At 40.5% G+C, this 17,812-nt stretch overlaps 6 protein-coding genes and 1 non-coding gene across 10 annotated transcripts in view; 1 reads left to right on the forward strand and 6 right to left on the reverse strand.

The window, feature by feature from the left end:
* LOC103842894 (protein SPIRAL1-like 3) overlaps positions 1-17,812 on the reverse strand; it is a 209,522-nt gene that overhangs the window by 141,079 nt on the left and 50,631 nt on the right. The window lies entirely within an intron of this gene.
* On the reverse strand, positions 94-2,927 carry LOC103843012 (6-phosphogluconate dehydrogenase, decarboxylating 2). Of its 3 annotated transcripts, none has more exons than XM_009119705.3 (3): positions 2,678-2,927; positions 1,462-2,254; positions 94-1,008 (listed from the first exon to the last, which is right to left on the reverse strand). In XM_009119705.3, the coding sequence occupies exons 2-3, from the start codon at positions 2,233-2,235 to the stop codon at positions 322-324; spliced, it is 1,461 nt and encodes a 486-aa protein (XP_009117953.2). In that variant the 5' UTR covers positions 2,236-2,254; positions 2,678-2,927; the 3' UTR covers positions 94-321. The 3 variants fall into 3 exon arrangements, with proteins under 3 accessions (XP_009117953.2, XP_009117968.2, XP_009117961.2); XM_009119720.3 differs by having other exon boundaries at positions 1,462-2,251; positions 2,678-2,905; XM_009119713.3 differs by having other exon boundaries at positions 1,462-2,257; positions 2,678-2,902.
* LOC103843002 (probable galacturonosyltransferase 9) lies at positions 3,163-5,593 on the reverse strand. Of its 2 annotated transcripts, XM_018654835.2 has the most exons (4): positions 5,467-5,593; positions 5,254-5,426; positions 3,850-5,070; positions 3,163-3,771 (listed from the first exon to the last, which is right to left on the reverse strand). In XM_018654835.2, exons 2-4 carry the CDS (start codon positions 5,410-5,412, stop codon positions 3,496-3,498), a joined length of 1,656 nt encoding a protein of 551 aa, XP_018510351.2. In that variant the 5' UTR covers positions 5,413-5,426; positions 5,467-5,593; the 3' UTR covers positions 3,163-3,495. The 2 variants fall into 2 exon arrangements, with proteins under 2 accessions (XP_018510351.2, XP_033139652.1); XM_033283761.1 differs by having other exon boundaries at positions 5,254-5,581.
* On the reverse strand, positions 7,402-9,012 carry LOC103842992 (E3 ubiquitin-protein ligase CIP8). The gene has a single exon (XM_009119682.3). The coding sequence runs from the start codon at positions 8,945-8,947 to the stop codon at positions 7,775-7,777; it is 1,173 nt and encodes a 390-aa protein (XP_009117930.1). The 5' UTR covers positions 8,948-9,012; the 3' UTR covers positions 7,402-7,774.
* On the forward strand, positions 9,215-12,135 carry LOC103842981 (pentatricopeptide repeat-containing protein At3g02330, mitochondrial). The gene has a single exon (XM_009119671.3). It carries the CDS (start codon positions 9,266-9,268, stop codon positions 11,960-11,962), a length of 2,697 nt encoding a protein of 898 aa, XP_009117919.1. The 5' UTR covers positions 9,215-9,265; the 3' UTR covers positions 11,963-12,135.
* Positions 12,143-17,073, reverse strand: LOC103842972 (probable tRNA (guanine(26)-N(2))-dimethyltransferase 2). The gene is made up of 12 exons (XM_009119662.3): positions 15,193-17,073; positions 14,751-15,008; positions 14,576-14,663; positions 14,357-14,478; positions 14,127-14,266; positions 13,980-14,052; positions 13,815-13,903; positions 13,615-13,720; positions 13,212-13,424; positions 12,926-13,120; positions 12,752-12,829; positions 12,143-12,669 (listed from the first exon to the last, which is right to left on the reverse strand). The coding sequence occupies exons 1-12, from the start codon at positions 15,286-15,288 to the stop codon at positions 12,385-12,387; spliced, it is 1,743 nt and encodes a 580-aa protein (XP_009117910.1). The 5' UTR covers positions 15,289-17,073; the 3' UTR covers positions 12,143-12,384.
* Positions 15,608-15,681, reverse strand: TRNAI-AAU. Its single transcript has one exon. It is a non-coding gene; the product is annotated as a tRNA-Ile (tRNA).

The raw sequence follows: 17,812 nt of genomic DNA on the forward strand, positions 1-17,812 counted from the left end.
AGTTTACGCACAACTCTCTCTACAAATACAAGAATAAGTGAAATATTATCTTGTGGAACAGTGTCTAACACTGTAATTGAATTGATACCACAATAAAGAAGATATGCATCACTATGACTCAAAAGCAGATTTCAAGTTGTCACTTCACGAGAGAGGGACAACCAAGTAGTAGCAAAAGATGTTTGATGCCTATTCGAAATACAAATAAAAGAAGAATACAAGTAAACACACGAGCCTATAGGCTGCCACAGTGTTTCACACTAGGTGTGAATACATTATTGAAGGGAGAATACCAAACTGAGAGAGAGACTCATCACATCATTACATCTTGGATTGTCTTGCAATCTTGAACCACTCAGTGTGGAAAGACCCTTCCATATCAGTCCTTTCATAAGTATGAGCACCAAAGTAATCTCTCTGAGCTTGGACAAGGTTCGCCGGCAACCTCTCTCTCCTGTAAGAATCAAAGTACGCCAGACTCGCAGACATACCGGGAGTGCTTATACCCGAGTTGATGCTCAAGCAGACCACTCTCCTCCAAGCCGACTGCCTCTCGATGATCTCTTTCGCAAACTCGGGATCCACCAAGAGGTTAGCCAGCTCCGCGTTCCTGTCGTAAGCTTGCTTGATCCTGTCCAAGAAGATGGCTCTGATGATGCACCCTCCTTTCCAGATCCTCGCCAGCTCCCCTAGCTTCAACCCCCACCCCTTTTCCACGCTCTTGGCGCGGATAAGGTTCATCCCTTGCGCGTAGCTGCAGATTTTCGACGCGTAGAGAGCCTTCCTCACGTCATCTATCAGCTGTTTCTTGTCAACGGTTTGATCAGTTAAAACATCGCCGAATCCACCTTCTTTAAAGACTTTAGCGGCTTGCACGCGCTCATCCTTAAGCCCGCTGAGGAACCTCGCGTCGAGAGAGGATTCAATGGTGGGAGACGGAACAGAGAGCTCAGCTGCTTGCTGCACAGTCCATTTCCCGGTACCTTTCATCCCGGTTTTGTCCAAAACCTTGTAACAGAGTATGTAAAAATAGATTAGTCGGTTTAGTTTGCTGAACTGACCGGTTTGATATTCTGATATTGGTTTAATAGTTTGTTAACACTCTTTCTTCAGTATAAGAAGAGTGATCATTGTAAACAGGGCTGGCTTAACATTTTTAGAGGCCCTAAAGCAAATTTTTGTTTTAAAATTTTTTACAGTAACATTTTGTGATGTAAACAAAACCATATACATTTAAAATATTTTTGTGCCCCTTTTTAATTTTATTTATTATTATTATTTTTTTAAATATTAATGTAAAAAAGTGCATTTATAAGAAAAAATCGGACCCTTAACTATTAATACTGGGGACAAAGGTTTGGAACCTTAACTATTGGTTTTATAGTTTGTTAACACTCTTCTTATAGAGTGATCATTATAAACGTTCATTTTAATCAGAAATTAAAAGAGATTAATTAATACCTTATCAACCAAATGCCCATCACCCTTATCGTCCTTGATCCCGAAGATATCCGCAGTGATCTCTACCAAGAAACTCTCGAGCTCGCCTTTGTTCCACTCGGTGAAGACACCGTGAAGCTCCTCGTTCGTTAGCTTACCAACGGATTTCAACACATCATAGGCTTCAGCAATCAGCTGCATGTCACCGTACTCAATCCCATTGTGAACCATTTTGACGAAGTTTCCAGACCCTCCTTTCCCTATGTACGTCACACATGGACCACTGTCCCTGACCTGAGCCGCAACCTTGAGAAGAATGTCTTCGATGTTCTTGTAAGCCTCAAAGGATCCTCCAGGCATCATTGAGGGGCCGTTACGAGCACCTTCTTCACCACCAGAGACTCCCATTCCTAGGTAGAGGAAGCCGTTCTCGGCCACGGCTTTTTCTCTCCTCTCTGTGTTCTCGTACCATTCGTTGCCGCCGTCGACTATGCAATCACCTTTTTCTAGATAAGCTGAGAGGGTCTTGATGGTTTGGTCGACGGGTGCACCGGCCTTGACGAGCATGATTATGACACGTGGCTTTTGGATGGAGTTGACGAAGGACTCGGGGTCGTGGAAGCCGTAGACAGGGAGGTTTCCTTCTTTCTTGGCTCGTTCGACGGTTTCGTCGACTTTGGAGGTTGTTCTGTTGTAGACGGAGATTGGGAAGCCTTTGGAAGCAATGTTGAGAGCTAAGTTTTGGCCCATTACGGCTAGTCCAGCTAAGCCTATTCTTGTTGGTTGAACAGCCATTGTCTTCTTCTTCTCTCTGCTGCTGACAAAAGAAGAAAAAAACACCTCAAAAATCTCAAATCTAAGACGCATCAACACATGTATATAAGTGATGAGATCAAAAGCCAAACTTGGCGTCTAAGTGACAATAAACTCATAGATTCAACCAGTGATCGAAGTTTCCAACACATAATCAATACATGCAAGTATAAAAATAAGGCTCAATCCACATGGAGAAGATTATTACAGATCTAGAATCAAACTACGATCGACGCAGACAGCAAGATCGAAGAACCGATTACTATAGAACACTCACGTATCGATCAAAACAAATATCAAAATGAGATTTTTCAAAATAATCTTAGATCAATGATGAGATTCATGACATTAAAAAGCTGATGAGATCCTCCGATTACACATGTGACTCGAAAGAAAGAGAGAGAGAGTGATCGGAGAAACAAACCTGCTTTCTCCCGAAATTGATTTGAAAAGATCTGAAAGACTGTAAGGTTTCGGAGACAGGAGCTGTTGTTTTGTATGAGATTTGTATCAATATGAACGGTCCGATTAGAGCACCAAATAGAAATAAAGTTCTCGTCAAAATTGGCCACTCCGGGTTAGGTGTGAAAAGGTGAGAGTGGTTGTCTTCTTTTCCTCTTCTCGCTTCTTATATTGGATGCTGCTGTTATTATATTATAAGAAACTAATGAAAATTATACTTTTCATACCTTCGTTATTTTTCTTAATTTGGACATTTTACATTGCAAATTTTCACTAATTATAAATTAGTTAAATAATCATATCAGATATCTCTCCATTTTACATTTGCCGTTACAAAAAAAAACACTTGCAAAAAGAATGTTCTCTCCAATAAATTCTTCATTCACCACCAAACAAATGCTTTGAAACAACTCAACCTTCAAGTTTGAGTTCATACACACAAGTCAATACCTCTAAAAGTGAATATTTATGAGGGAACGGTTTAAAATTATAGGACATGAGTTTCTTAATCTTAGGCAGACAAGTATGAAAGACACAACAAAGAGAGACATTGCAATTTTGGAGGAAGCTTTTGCTGTGAAGTGTTACAATAACAAAAATAAGAACAGAACTATAACAGAAAGAACAAGCAAAATACTTTGTAACCCTATATATAGAGAAGATAAACGTGTATCAGTTAAAGAATGCTCTGAATGTCTGAAACATATCGATTCGAGTTTACCTCTTATCAATATCTTTCAGTTCTTCGGGTTTGATCTTTTTGTCCATCTCTGTGTCCCTCTAGAGACCAAAATTGCACATCTGCACAAACTCCATTTCGTTATCGACGTATTTAGTCCAGAGAGACTTGTATTGGTTCATTGCAATGTCTAGCCATGGTTTCATGTTTCCATTGTAATGTATCACCGCTGCTTTTTTTATCTCGTCCATGCTCACTCCCGGGTTGTAGCCTAACCCAAGCACATGCCAGGACTTGTCCAGTGATTTCGTCTTTGAATAGAATGCCATCAGTCCCGGAGGCAGCGTGCCCAATTCCCAGAGAGTTCTGTTTTCATTCTGCTCAGAGATAACACACAATCAACGCAAGATAAGAGCTTTGAAATGCATAAGTTACTAAAAAAGATATGGACTTACCAAGTTCTGCCAGTAATGGTATTGATCTGTGCATTTCTCGCGCCTCCAAGCATTGAGATCAAATATATTCATCCCAAAGGCCCAAGCACAAGCATTGGGGTTAAAGCTCTCTTTGATCAGAGGATGAGTGAAGTTTAGGTACTGACCATATCGATGGAAAGAGCCAAAACACGTCTCAACAGCTCCATTCACTTTCCCATCCAAGTTGATCTTCCATAAACCAGTCACGTCCTTCTGAACCACAACATCATCGTCCAAGAACAAGATCTTGTTCAGCTTCGGGTACATTTCCGGCAAGTAAAACCTGAGATGGTTCAGCATGGAGAGATACTTCGGGTTCTTGAACTTGAGGCTATGAGCATCTTTAGTAGCGTTCTCCGCCTGGTTCTCAAAGTAAAACTTCTGCAACTTGGCAGACTCCAGCTGCTTCAACACCGGCGCATAAGAAGAGTTCAAGAACTTGAACTCGTCCACTGATTTGATCTCAATATGCGCACCACGGTCCAAAGGACGCATCTTAAACCAAACCTTCATAGCCGCAAGATTCATCCGATCAGTCACCACGTGAAACACATGCTTCCACGGCTCCTCAGCATTCATCACAACAGATCTCACCACAACCGACACAGCAATCACATTATCAGAGAAAATCGCGTAGTGGTAAAGACTCGGATCCTCCACAGCCGAATCAAACGGAGCATCCTTATACTTCTCAGGATTATTGATCCTCTCCCCCACAAGCCTCATCGCCAAACAGTTAAGACTCTTAGGAACAGACTTGGCCGAGATCAAGCTCGCAACGGCGCCGCTCTTCTTCGCCTTCGCCAACTGTTCCTGGACAGCAAAGATCGTATCTCTCAGCTTCTGGATCTTGAGCTGCGTATCGTAACTCTCTTTGGACTCAACAATCATCATCCTCGCTGTCTTCACCTTATCTTTCACCTCTTTCTCGAGAAGCCTAAACGCATCCTCCTCAAGAGCATTGCCGTTCAAACCAGGTTTGGACTGCAGATCAGAGAAGTTGATAGCTAGATCCTCAAAGAGCTTCAGCTGCTTAGAAGCGTCGAGTTTCAGCTTCCTAGCGTAAGCAGCATATGCATTGACAAGCGTGAGATGATCAGTGGCTTGCTTGTGGATCATATCCAACCTAGTTTTCAAAGGATCCGATTGTAAAGCCAGAAACGTCCTCTGCATATACGCGTTTCCACCACTCGGCAATGTCTACAGAACAAAACGAACAATCGAAGCTCAGATTCAGCGAATTCATGCTAAATTTGATCGAATCGAAGCTTAAACGAGCAATTAGAGTTCTAGTTTAGACGAATCGAAGCTCAGATTCAGCGAATTCGTTTCTAAATTTGATTGAATCGAAGCATAAACAAAGAGAATTGAGAGGAGGCGTACGTGATCGTGAGGAGGCTGGTGACGAGAGGAGTTGAGGAAGACGGAGAAGGTGGCGAGGAAGAGGAAAGAGAACAAGGCGGAGATGAAGATCCGGTACGAGAAGAAGCTTCGGAGTCCGGATCCGACTCCGTTACAGCCTCCACGGAAGGCCACCGCCATTGCTATAGATAAACTTTTTTCACCTAGAGCAGTTAGTTTGTTTCAGATCGGGATTTTTCGATTGGAAGGAATCGTCGGTGGAGCTTCTTTGCTTGGGCTGTAGAGATGAGTGAGTTAAGTTAAACTCTGGAGAGTGACGGATACATCTCAGAAAACATTTTATTAGTGAAGAAAACACGTTAATGTATTAACTAAAGAAAACATCACTTGCTGTATTTTAAATATATTTAAGTTTATATTTATATGGAAATACACATAATATATTTTAACTAAATAAAATATATTTATATTTATATTTTTGTTTCTAATTCTTATTTTACTCTTATTTTTCAAAGGACCAATACACCAATTTAACTTTTGCATTTCATTTTAATATATTTCAAGAAATATATGAACCTACTATCATTCCATCGTATTTTTCTCTTTAATATTAATAGCATACATTAATTATTCAACTAAACTAGATAATCAGTTGAAAAAACTGCATTTCGAGAGAGAAAGTAGCGAAAGAGAGAGAAAGTAGATCTCCGGCGAACGGGCAGCGCGTGAGCGTGCGTGCCGTTGCCGGAGACCGTCGTCCTTCAGTAAAAAGTCCCCGATTGTGTTTCACCTTCGTTTATAACGGCTTCCGCCTTGCCTGAGCTCTGGTCAGTCACCCTTGGTGGTGGTTCTGTCACTGGTGTGAAGACGCGGAGGTCTAAAGGAGCGGACAGATAAAGATGTTTGTGTTTTTTTTTGTCCCGGGAAGTGGAGGCTTAGTTAGCTCCGCCGCCGCCGGTTCTAGTCGCTGGGAGGCGTAAGGTACTATAACTTCGTCGTCGTCAGCTCAAGTCCCCGGGAGGTTAAGACTCCGTCAGTCTTACGTCGCCGGCTTCAGCGTCTCAAGGGTGGTTGTCTGCTCGAGTATGGGCTCTGGTCATGGAGCAGAAGAGGTTTCTTCGGATTATGATTTTTAGGGTTTGTAGTGTCGCCGTCGGATGAGCTCTCCACAGGGGAGGATGCTCTCCGACTGGGTCTCAGTGTGGTGAAGAAGAGATGTGGTTGCGGTGGAGGCTCGAAGGGATTCAGAGCTCCGCCGAATCGAGGGTTTTCAGTGGTTGGGTACGGCGGCTTGGGAAGGCGGAGACGGTCGGGTTGAGGCGGAGCGACGCGTGGCGCACTGACGGTCAAGATCTTCACACGTGGCGCGCTTCTGCCTCCTCGACGCACGCGTTTCCCAGAGTCGGTCGGTGCTGGTTTCGAGTAGGTGGGCTTGGGCCTGTTAAGCCAATGTGGGCTTAGGGTTTTTTGTCTGGTTTGTTTAGTTGGCCGATTAGTTTGTGGGCCTCTGTATGTGGGCTTCGGCCATTGGGCTTGGCCCGTGTTCTTTTATAAAATCAAAATTTGTGTTAAAAAAGAAAAACTATCAATTATAAATATTTATTTAGTAAATAAATAAATACTTCTCATAACCTTTGATATACACTATAATGTCTTAATTAATATTTTGTATTATAAACTTTATATAAATTTAACCAAATTTATTAGTTATAATTATTAATTTTATTATAATTGAATAAATTAGTTTTAAAGAATATTATTATTTATTAGATTTGTTTTCATGTCTTTTTGTTAAATAAATGTGGCTCTTACAAATAAAAAGATATATTTGTTTATCAAGGAGGCATATCTTCACGTAAGAAATACCAGTATTAATAATGTGTTGAATAAATACATATATATTGTACCTGAATTAATAACAAAAAAAACCATAAACAAATTACTTTAAATACAGTTGCCGTAGGTTTGATAGAGAAAACTCCAAAAACACAGATTCTGGTTTTTCCTTTTAATTGCATAGGAGACTCAAAAACCAGATTCCCTATTTTATAGAGAAACTATTTTGGCAAAATCTTGAATGGCGTGAAACTAGTTTTTGGAAAAACTAAAACCAAAAACCAATTCAAAAACCACAAACAATCGATACAACTATAAGCTTTACACTGAGAGAACAAGTAACATCCTGTAGATTACCAAAGCCATTACAAAAAGGTAACCTGTAGGTTTGCTCTATCCAGATCATGCAAACTAATTACACTTGAGAATCAATCAGCTAAACAATACCCCACGATTCATCTTCATGCCCTGACTGCATTCCTATATTACAACAACTATGACGACAATATAACTTGAAAAACACTTGCAAGATATGACTTCGAAGTCTTAACATAATTTATTTCATAAAAAGGAATATATACAACTTCAACATTATCGCATTCACGATAAGTGCTGATTCCCACAAAACAAAGCAGTTCAAGGATCTTGCCTTTTACACCGTGGCTATTTACATGCGAATAGATACTTCACATTTCTTTAAATATACCTACCCGGCAAGGAAAAAACTGGTGTTGCTCCTTTGTGATCCCCTATGCCTTTCACACTCAAGATCATCAGTGGGAAGCTCAAACCGGCAAACCGGACAAGTATTCCTTATCCCCAGCCAAGGCGTAATACACTCTCCATGATACAAATGCCTACAAGGAAGCCTCTTCACTTCCTCCTCTAGTACCATTTCATCTTTACAGACCGCACAAACCACGTCCCCTTCTTCAACCGTAAGTTCCACAACAGGAAGATCATCAACAATCCTTTTCGCAGCCGGAGGATTCCCCCTGATCCCAACTTCGTTATCAAACATTTGCCCAAGAATCGCATCATCAGCAGCATCACCATCACTCAAACTAGCTAGATACATGTAGTAGCTAGGATCGATATCGCCAGGGTCGATCGTGATACCTTCAGCTTGTTCAATGTAATTAACAACGTTGTTGATAGTTATCAAAACCTGCCAGTCAAGCTCATGATCTTCTTCTTCTTCTTCCTCTTCATGATCATCTCTAGATTGCGAAGACAACTCTTCTTCATCTTCGGAACTACTAAAAGCTCTAACCGTCCAGTTAATAGCGTTCCGCACCTCCTCCCACTCTTCATTTTCATCACCCAAGTCGTAATCCCAAACCGGAGGTAGACCCGTAACAACCTCGACCCGACCCGACTCATTCGCCACATTCTCACTCTCCCCGGAGGTGAAATTAAACACGTCATCTTCGTAATCGGAATCCGAATCGAGACCGGTCACTCGAAGCCCGGGTTGCTGATCCAACCCGGATCCGGACTCGCATCTACTCCCCAAGACTATCTCCCTCTCCTCTTCTTCTTCCTTAGGTTCATAAAAGCCCCATACATTGAAATCATCGCCCGTAAGTCCTCCAGATCCTAAGTACACCCCCTCGGAGGTCTCTCGATCGAAGAAATCGATGGGACATGTGTACGGATCGAGCTCTGAATCCGATCCGGAATCTGAAATCGGGTGGCCTGCGAAAGGGAAATAAGGATCGCAATCGATGTCCCTGTCGTGGAACGGAGGAGAGTCGCAGACGAATACGCTCGTAGACTCGTCATCCTGTGTAAAGATCGAACGTTCTACGGCTGCGCCGCCGTCCTCCGCCTCTTCTTCGAGGTTGGTTATGGGACATGGCTTCATCGTCGACGCCATTGTTGAGTTTCAGAGAAATGTTAAGAAAAAAAAAATGAAAATGAATATTTCAAAGGGAAAACCGTAATGATCTGATCTGATGACGTGTAACTGAAAAACTGATGACGTGTAAAAATAATGCGCTGTTGCTGGGGATCGAACACGGGTCATCCGCCTGACAGGCAGGAATACTTACCACTATACTACAACAAATTGTTGTTTTCTTTTAGAAAATCGTGAAATTAAAGTTAATTTAAATAAACCGAGTAAACCGAACCGAATTAGTTTTAATTGTATTGATCCCGCCTTTAGACACCACTGAGATTGATTGAGTTCGTTATGCCGGAGAATCTCAGATTCTTGCGTATGACCAGAGCAGTGGTTTCACTCCATAATTCTCTAACAGAGAAAATAGTTTCATACAGAAGAGTTCCTGTCCTTTCTTATTTTACGGACTTCGTGAAACAAGTGAACTCAATCAGCACGACGAACTTTTCGTTTGTTTACAAAGAATGTGCGAAGCAAGGAGCGGTGGAGCTTGGCAAGCAAGCTCATGCTCATATGATACTATCTGGGTTTCGTCCCACTACCTTCGTCCTAAACTGTTTGCTGCAAGTCTACACAAACTCTAGAGATTTACTCTCTGCTTCCAAGTTGTTCGACAAAATGCCCGTGAGAGATGTTGTCTCGTGGAACACAATGATAAATTGCTACGCGAAGAGTAAAGACATGGTAAAGGCCAGTTCTTTCTTCAATACGATGCCTGGGAGAGACGTTGTGTCGTGGAACTCGATGCTCTCTGGGTATTTGCAAAACGGCGAGAGTTTTAAATCCGTTGAGATTTTCGTTGACATGGGGAGGGCAGGTGTTGGGTTCGACTGTAGAACGTTTGCTGTTATCTTGAAAGCGTGTTCGTGTTTAGAGGATAGCAGTTTAGGAATGCAGATTCATGGGGTTGTTGTTAGAGTGGGTTATGAAGCTGATGTGGTTGCTGCAAGTGCGTTGTTGGATATGTACGCAAAGTGTAAGAGGTTTGACGAGTCGGTTAGAGTGTTTCGAGGTATTCCGGAGAAGAACTCCGTCTCTTGGAGCGCTGTAATCGCGGGCTGTGTTCAGAATAACTTGTTGTCCTTAGCTTTGGTGTTTTTCAAGGAGATGCAAAAGGTAGGTGGTGGAGTGAGCCAGTCGATTTACGCTAGCGTATTAAGATCGTGCGCTGCGTTGTCTGAGTTGAGGTTAGGTGGTCAGTTACACGCTCACGCGTTGAAGTCTGATTTTGCAGGAGATGGGATAGTGAGAACGGCGACGTTGGATATGTATGCGAAGTGTGATAACATGCAAGACGCTCAAATTTTGTTTGACAAGTCAGAGAATCTTAACCGACAGTCTTATAACGCGATGATTACTGGCTATTCGCAGGAAGAGCACGGTTTCAAGGCTCTATTAGTGTTTCACCGCCTCATGTTAACGGATCTTGGGTTTGACGAAATAAGTTTGTCAGGAGTCTTCAGGGCTTGCGCCTTGGTGAAAGGTCTTTCAGAGGGGCTTCAGGTTTACGGTTTGGCGGTGAAAAGCAGCTTGTCGCTAGACGTTTGCGTTGCAAACGCTGCTATTGATATGTACGGGAAATGCCAAGCTCTGAGTGAAGCCTTTCGTGTGTTCGAGGAGATGAGGAGAAGAGACGCTGTGTCTTGGAACGCGATTATAGCAGCGCATGAGCAGAACGGGAGAGGATACGAAACGCTTTCTCTTTTCGTCTCGATGCTCCGCTCTGGAATCGAGCCTGATGAGTTTACTTTTGGAAGCGTTTTGAAAGCTTGCGCTGGTGGTAACGGTATGGAGATCCATTCCAACGTTGTTAAGTTAGGAATGGCTTCGAACTCCTCTGTTGGTTGCTCTTTGATCGATATGTATTCGAAGTGTGGGATGATAGAAGAGGCAGAGAAGATACACAGTCGTTTGTTTCTTCTAGGCAATGTTCCGGGAGAGGTTGAAAAGATGCACAACAAGAGACTGCAAGAACTGTGTGTTTCATGGAACTCAATCATTTCCGGATACGTAACAAAGGAGCAGAGCGAAGATGCTCAGATGCTTTTTACTCGGATGATGGAGATGGGCGTAGCTCCTGACAAGTTCACTTACGCAACGGTTCTTGATACCTGCGCGAACCTAGCTTCAGCTGGATTAGGCAAACAGATTCACGCTCAGGTCATCAAGAAAGAGTTGCAATCCGATGTGTATGTCTGCAGCACACTTGTTGACATGTACTCGAAATGTGGAGATCTCCACGATTCAAGGTTAATGTTCGAGAAGGCCCTGAAGAGAGATTTCGTGACGTGGAACGCCATGATCAGCGGGTATGCACACCACGGGAAAGGAGAGGAAGCAATAAAGCTGTTTGAGAGAATGCTACTCGAAAACATCAAACCGAATCACATAACTTTCATATCGATACTGCGAGCTTGTGCTCACATGGGTCTAGTCGAGAAAGGACTCGAGTACTTCTACATGATGAAGACGGAGTACGGCTTGGATCCTCAGCTGCCTCATTACTCCAACATGGTGGATATCTTGGGAAAATCCGGGAAGGTAGAGAAGGCATTGAAGCTTATCCGTGAGATGCCGTTTGAAGGAGACGATGTTATATGGAGGACGTTGTTAGGAGTCTGCGCGATACATAGAAACAATGTGGAGATTGCGGAAGAAGCAACGGCTGCTCTGTTGAGACTTGATCCGCAAGACTCTTCTGCTTACACTCTTTTATCGAATGTGTACGCAGATGCAGGAATGTGGGAGAAGGTTTCGGATTTGAGGAGGAGTATGAGAAGCTTTAAGCTTAAGAAGGAGCCTGGTTGCAGTTGGGTTGAGCTCAAAGATGAGCTTCACGTGTTTTTCATTGCAGATAAGGCTCATCCTAGATGGGAAGAGATCTACGATGAGATTGGTTTGGTTTACAGTGAAATGAAATCATTTGATGATTCTTCTTTGGTGCCTGAGGTTGAAGTACAAGACCAAGACCAATGGTACTACTGCTAAATGTGTTGTATGATTAGTGGTTTATGAATTTAGTCCATTTGTATGATTTACCCATATCATAAGTTTACTATAAACAATTTAATTAGAGTATTCGTTCATTTGTGTAACTTTTTAGCATACAATGTACAGTTGTCTTGTTTGTTCTGAATGAATACTACATTTATTGACAGCCATAAGCAGTTTAATAAAGTACTTTGCTCTTGTCTGTTTTCTATCCAAAAATGTCACTACAAGGATAATAATAGATGAGAAAACTAATAAAATCACAACAGAGATAATCAATAACAGTGGGTCAAAACTCTTGAGTAATACCAAAACTGATAAACAGAAAAGAACAAAACAGAGTTCTTCATAAGAGTACAACACAAATCTTCTGAAGCCAAAAATCTGATCTCTTGTGTGTTAACATGTTGTGATTATTCTTATGATGTGGATGCAATATCCTCTGTTGTCTTCAGGCGCTTTGCATCCAGCTCTTCTTGGGTATTATCTTCTTGCACTGCTTCTTCTTCCTCTTTTAGTTCTTCATGGTGTTGAGTAAGGTGGCCATTGACTGCTTCATGACCAATAAGAGAGACATGTTTGCTCGTTATCTGACGACCTGCCCTAAGCTTTGGACCCCAATGCTTCTCTGGATTTGGCAGAAACCGAGCTACTTTCTTCGCTTGCGCCTTGCTCAGCGAACCAGAGTGACGCGAAAAATCAACCTGAACGGTAACATAAAACAAAGATTCAAGCTCTGAACTCTATCCAGTTTCCACAATTCAGAGAAAACAAGCAAAAAGAGACCTGATGTGATGGTTCTTTGGACAAGATCACACTTCCAGGGAGTTCAGGGGCTTGCGCCTTTATAGGATGATTCTTAACCTACAAACATCAACAACCAAGAAATAAAACCAGTCAAAAACAAGATTTGGTTAAATGAAACACTAATGACATTCTGAATCATCTGTTTAGTTTTACCCAGCAACGCATGATGTCCCAGATAACTTCCATAGGAGCATCAGTTTTCATGCCGAGAGGATTCACATGGGTTCCGGAGATACGGTAATTAGCATTGATAACAGCTGATCGAAACATAGCAGCTGATGGTGAAATGCATTTTAGCGTCGCACAAAGATTATGCAGACTCAAAAACAAAGGAACATCTAGCAACTCCTGAAAACATAGATATAGCAATAAAATCAACTCTCTCTCCTTTTCACGGTTTATTCTAATAAACTGAACACAAACAAATCTCGCAACTTGCCTCGGAGATTGTGGTAAGTACAGCGTAGATCCGGTCATAAGCAGGATATCTATCTTTCATGGATTTAACACTGTTCAAAATAGAAGTAACCCATTCTTGATCATGGATTGGTGCAGACCATATCGGTCCGCCCATGTTATATTTCTTCCCACAGTGGTAGCAGTCTTGTGCCACAACTGGACCAATTGCTGGAAGATACCTCACACTGTTGTTCTGCCAAACAATGATCATATATATTTATAAGAAAATTGTTTCAAGATTAAAAAAAAATTAAAGTGACCACACAGATAACTGCAACAGTATAACAGAAAGTGGGAACTAAGAATCATTGGCTATAATAATCCAAGTTTCTATCATCTTAGGAGGTGCATTACATAGAGAATGTTCAAACGGACGCATATACCTTAGGAAGAGACCTTCCAACAGGTTGAAGATGGAAAGAATCACAACCAATGCATTGATAGACGTAAGAAAGCTTCAATGGAGTGCTCTTCATTGCACTCGCCGAGCTGTGACAATTTGATTAAGCGCTTTGAGGTTTCAGTGAATCAAAAGACAAAACAGAACATTTTACAATGTTTGATTAGACAAGGAGAAGCTCACGTGTAAACGCGTACAAAGACACGAACATAGAAATCCATTTGCACAGATAGCACCGGAACAATATACCGCTTGTAGCGGTTGGCATGGCTCTACATTTAAGGGAAAAGGAACATAAGAAAAATGATTAATTTCGTAAAAGAGGTAATGGCTTAAAGATAAACAAACCTCGATGCTGGCAAGGAGGATCCTCAAAGCCATCTCATGACAATACTTCCCCCTCAATGGGTAAGAACCATATCTGATACATCAAAAAGATTTAAGATCAGTTTAGGCAAATGCTACACTTGGTATATGTTTCACATAAACACTCACTTGGAATAACAAACTTCACCGTTTCCGCCACATAACACTGCCATGTCAGTTGCTGTGCACATCAGCAATCCACCATCCGAGACTGATTGAATAGCCGAGTCAAGGAAGATAGAAGGTGATCCATATGGATCAAGATCAACCTAACAACATTATTAACCAGGATTAGTTTTTAGTATAACAAACTAACAACCAATATGCAAATGAACACAAGTATAAAACGAATGCATTACCACATCAAATTCGTTAGGGTGGGTAAGCATATGGACACGAGCATCGGTATGATGTGACTCCACCTTTGAAATAGCCAGCGAGCCATTGAACTTTATGTTTCTCTGGCAAGCTTCCACCGATGCTTATCAAAAGAAAAAAAAGGACACAGTGTTAGTAACTTAGCATACTGATAAGATTTCTACAAGTCCCTCTAAGCTAATTCATTAGGAGGAGATTACCAATGTCATTGTCCAACGCTACAACCTGACCAATCCCTTCTATTTCACGCGCATATCTTAAAGCTCGCAAACCAGAAGCAGACAAAGCCTGAGAATGCATTAAAAGTTATATAACTGCAAGATCTCAACAAGCAATGAAACCAAGAGAGTGAATAATATAGAACATAGGAAAGACCTCGAGCACTTTCGGAGGCTGGAGTCCTCTAAGTGCAACTCCTTCAGGTTTTTTGGAAGCAGAGCTTGGTGGGTCTTCAGATGCTACTTGGTGCTCACCGTTCTCAATTGGAGTTCCTTCCTTGGAAGCTTCAGAAGAGTCCTTGTCAACCACATTGGACGCTGATCTGTTTCTTTTAGATAGCTTAGCTTCATGCTCTTGCTTGCGTTTGGATATAAATTCTCTTAGGACAGCTATAGACATGTCTCTATTGTTCACCTAACCAAGTAAAGTTGTAACAATCAAATACCATTCAAAGTTGTGATCTTTTGGTTTCTCATTGATTCATATAGACTAAACCAAAGTATTGAAGATGTGAATCAATTAATGTTGAACAAAGCTACGAACTTTGGAAACGAAATCAAATAAGCTAATACAATGGAAGAGAAACAATAAGAAGAACCTGAGCTTTATTGAAGAAGACTTGGTTCTTCTTGTGAAGGAGGATCTCAGCTTCTCCTTCCTTGATAACGGTGTAGTCATTCAGATCCGATTCCATTGCTCTCTCTCTTATTATCAACAGGAGACTCTTCAAGTTATCCCCTTGTATGCGAATGCTCTGCTGTTTTAGAGAGAAATTTGGAGGAGGTTAAGCTTTAAAACCCTACTCTGCATTAACAAGTGGGAAGTTTTTGTTTCCTTTGGAATAGAAAAAAAAAAAAAAAAAAGAAAAAAGAAAAAAGACAGTTGATTTGTAGTAATTAGAAAATTGAATTTGGACATAAATTAACATAATAAAACATAACGGATACGAATGTAAGAAAAGCAAACGTTAGGGACGGGACTAGGAAAGAAAAAAGATCATAGCAAAAAATACTTGGCCCATGCAGGTTTCGAACCTGCGACCTTCGCGTTATTAGCACGACGCTCTAACCAACTGAGCTAATGGGCCATTTGATATGCGGTAAGACCTGATGATATTTGACCAGTCAGAATAGAGACAAACATGAGATGGACCCTCCCGTGAATCCCATCAATCAACTACATTTTTCTTACTAGGGGTTGTGTAACTTGTGTTGTTGTTTGCAAAAGAGGCTAACGACTGCTCAATTTGATGGAACAGTCGAGTTTCTCAGGTAACAAAGAATGTGTATATACGCATGTTGACAATGTTGTTGACTTTTTTTACCAAAACATGTCTTTGGCTTTTATGCCTTTGAACAATGCTACGTCCAATGGAAACATGTGTCTTCTAGCTAGGTAAGGGATTTTTAAGTACCGAACCACATTTGCACATGATGATAAAGAGCCCTTTGATCCATGTTTTCTAATTACTATATTAGCAACGTTGATATTAAGACTCCAAATGAGACTACACTTGGTTGACTCTGCCAAGGTTTGGATAGTCTTGACTCTTCTTCTTCTTCTTCTTCCCCATTTCAACAAACCAAGAACAGTAAAAAAAAAAACTCTGAAAATCTCCAAGGATGAAAATGTAATTAAAGTATAGGGACAAGTCACTGCAACACTTGGTGTGGTTCCTCTGGCTCAGCCAGCACGCCTCCCACAAAAAGTCAAAACTTACCTACGTATCAATTATATGTCGACACGTGTCCATCAGACCACATCACCCATCTTGTTCCGTAACCTCACTGTTTAGATTTTGTTTTCTTTACTTTCTGACGTCTTTTAGCTGTTTTCTGTAAAATATATGCACGGACTTCCTACGTCACCTGAGACGACTAAGATCTTCCCTCTTAGATTCTTTGTCCAAAGGAAGATAAAGATTTCAAAAATCATTTCACTTGTTTAGTAAGTAAATACATACTTTACAAATTACAATGGTGGTACGAAAAATTTGGTGGTGAAAACTGATACCTTGCACATAATAACTGCATAAACATGTGTAATAAAAATTATTTAAATAGAGACAACGATGATTTTGTAATTCTTTCAGTCGACAATATTAGAATGAAACTATTTATACTTTTGTACCTCTAAATCAGAGATTACCCATGAACAAAAAAATTATCTTATACCATTCCTGTACTCATCTAAAAGACTTTAACTCCCGAAACTCTGGCAAGCAATGGCCAAATATAGAACATTGGATAACATAGTTAAATCTACTTTTCAAAAGGTTCTTAGTTCTTATAAAGAACTAATCAACAAACTCAATTAAGTGTACATTTTATATGTATGCATGTGATATATATATATATATATGATATATTTTTTTCTCACTTGTTATTTTCAGTTTAGACAATAGCATGACTTTAAGAAAACATGTGACTTAAACTAAAACAAACAAAGTGATCACCGAATATCTATCGATATATCAAACATACACGTACATTTTATATGTATTATATGGTAAGAGTTTTCTCAAACAATTAGTCCCTGTTATTACTTTTGACTCATTTTTTTGAGCAACATACACGTACGTTTATATGTATTATATGATAAGAGTTTTCTCAAACAATTACTCCCTGTTATTACTTTTGACTCATTTTTTTGAGCAACATACACGTAATTTTGACTCATAAGAAACGATTTTTTATTTTTAGAAACCGGCAAATAAGAGGGATTTCTCAAAAAATATAAATATATGAATAAAATTAGAAAGCGAAAATATAACAAAAGTTGGTCTGAAACAAGAACCTTGTTAAGTAGATAGGAGCCAATAGACATGCGACACATACAAGTCCATATTAAGGTATGAGAAGTTTTTCTGCAACTTGTGAAGTAGAAAATGATGATAGCTACTTTCGTATCATTGTAGAAGCCAATGCTATTCCCACTCTCACGCGCCTTACCACTTGGGCAATTTTAATACTTTCATTTCATTGGCAAATTAATATACATAACTACATACAGACGTATGTTATGCTATATCCATATCAAAGTTTTAAAAATTTCTATGAACTTAGGTGATGTATTTAAAACTTAAAGTGTAGAAATCTATAAACTTGGGTAATGTATGAAAGAGTTAAAGAGTGAAAATACAGTAAGTAATTATTTCTATATACGCATGGATTATAATCAGAGAACATAAACTTCATTTCTCTTAATTACTAGCAATT

Source organism: Brassica rapa, chromosome A01 (assembly GCF_000309985.2).
Source record: "Brassica rapa cultivar Chiifu-401-42 chromosome A01, CAAS_Brap_v3.01, whole genome shotgun sequence".
NCBI lineage: Eukaryota > Viridiplantae > Streptophyta > Magnoliopsida > Brassicales > Brassicaceae > Brassica > Brassica rapa.

What these genes read in the sequence shown, in the direction of transcription:
- LOC103842981 (XM_009119671.3), top strand. Translation starts at nt 9,266, where the DNA reads ATGCCGGAGAATCTCAGATTCTTGCGTATGACCAGAGCAGTGGTTTCA.
- LOC103842992 (XM_009119682.3), bottom strand. Translation starts at nt 8,947, where the DNA reads ATGGCGTCGACGATGAAGCCATGTCCCATAACCAACCTCGAAGAAGAG.
- LOC103843002 (XM_018654835.2), bottom strand. Translation starts at nt 5,412, where the DNA reads ATGGCGGTGGCCTTCCGTGGAGGCTGTAACGGAGTCGGATCCGGACTC. An exon ending in ACCAGCCTCCTCACGATCAC is followed by an intron (nt 5,071 to 5,253) that starts GTACGCCTCCTC and finishes TTTGTTCTGTAG; the next exon opens with ACATTGCCGAGTGGTGGAAA. An exon ending in ACCATTACTGGCAGAACTTG is followed by an intron (nt 3,772 to 3,849) that starts GTAAGTCCATAT and finishes ATCTCTGAGCAG; the next exon opens with AATGAAAACAGAACTCTCTG.
- LOC103843012 (XM_009119705.3), bottom strand. Translation starts at nt 2,235, where the DNA reads ATGGCTGTTCAACCAACAAGAATAGGCTTAGCTGGACTAGCCGTAATG. An exon ending in ATGGGCATTTGGTTGATAAG is followed by an intron (nt 1,009 to 1,461) that starts GTATTAATTAAT and finishes CTCTGTTACAAG; the next exon opens with GTTTTGGACAAAACCGGGAT.
- LOC103842972 (XM_009119662.3), bottom strand. Translation starts at nt 15,288, where the DNA reads ATGGAATCGGATCTGAATGACTACACCGTTATCAAGGAAGGAGAAGCT. An exon ending in AGCCTCCGAAAGTGCTCGAG is followed by an intron (nt 14,664 to 14,750) that starts GTCTTTCCTATG and finishes ATGCATTCTCAG; the next exon opens with GCTTTGTCTGCTTCTGGTTT. An exon ending in CCAAAGAACCATCACATCAG is followed by an intron (nt 12,670 to 12,751) that starts GTCTCTTTTTGC and finishes GTTACCGTTCAG; the next exon opens with GTTGATTTTTCGCGTCACTC.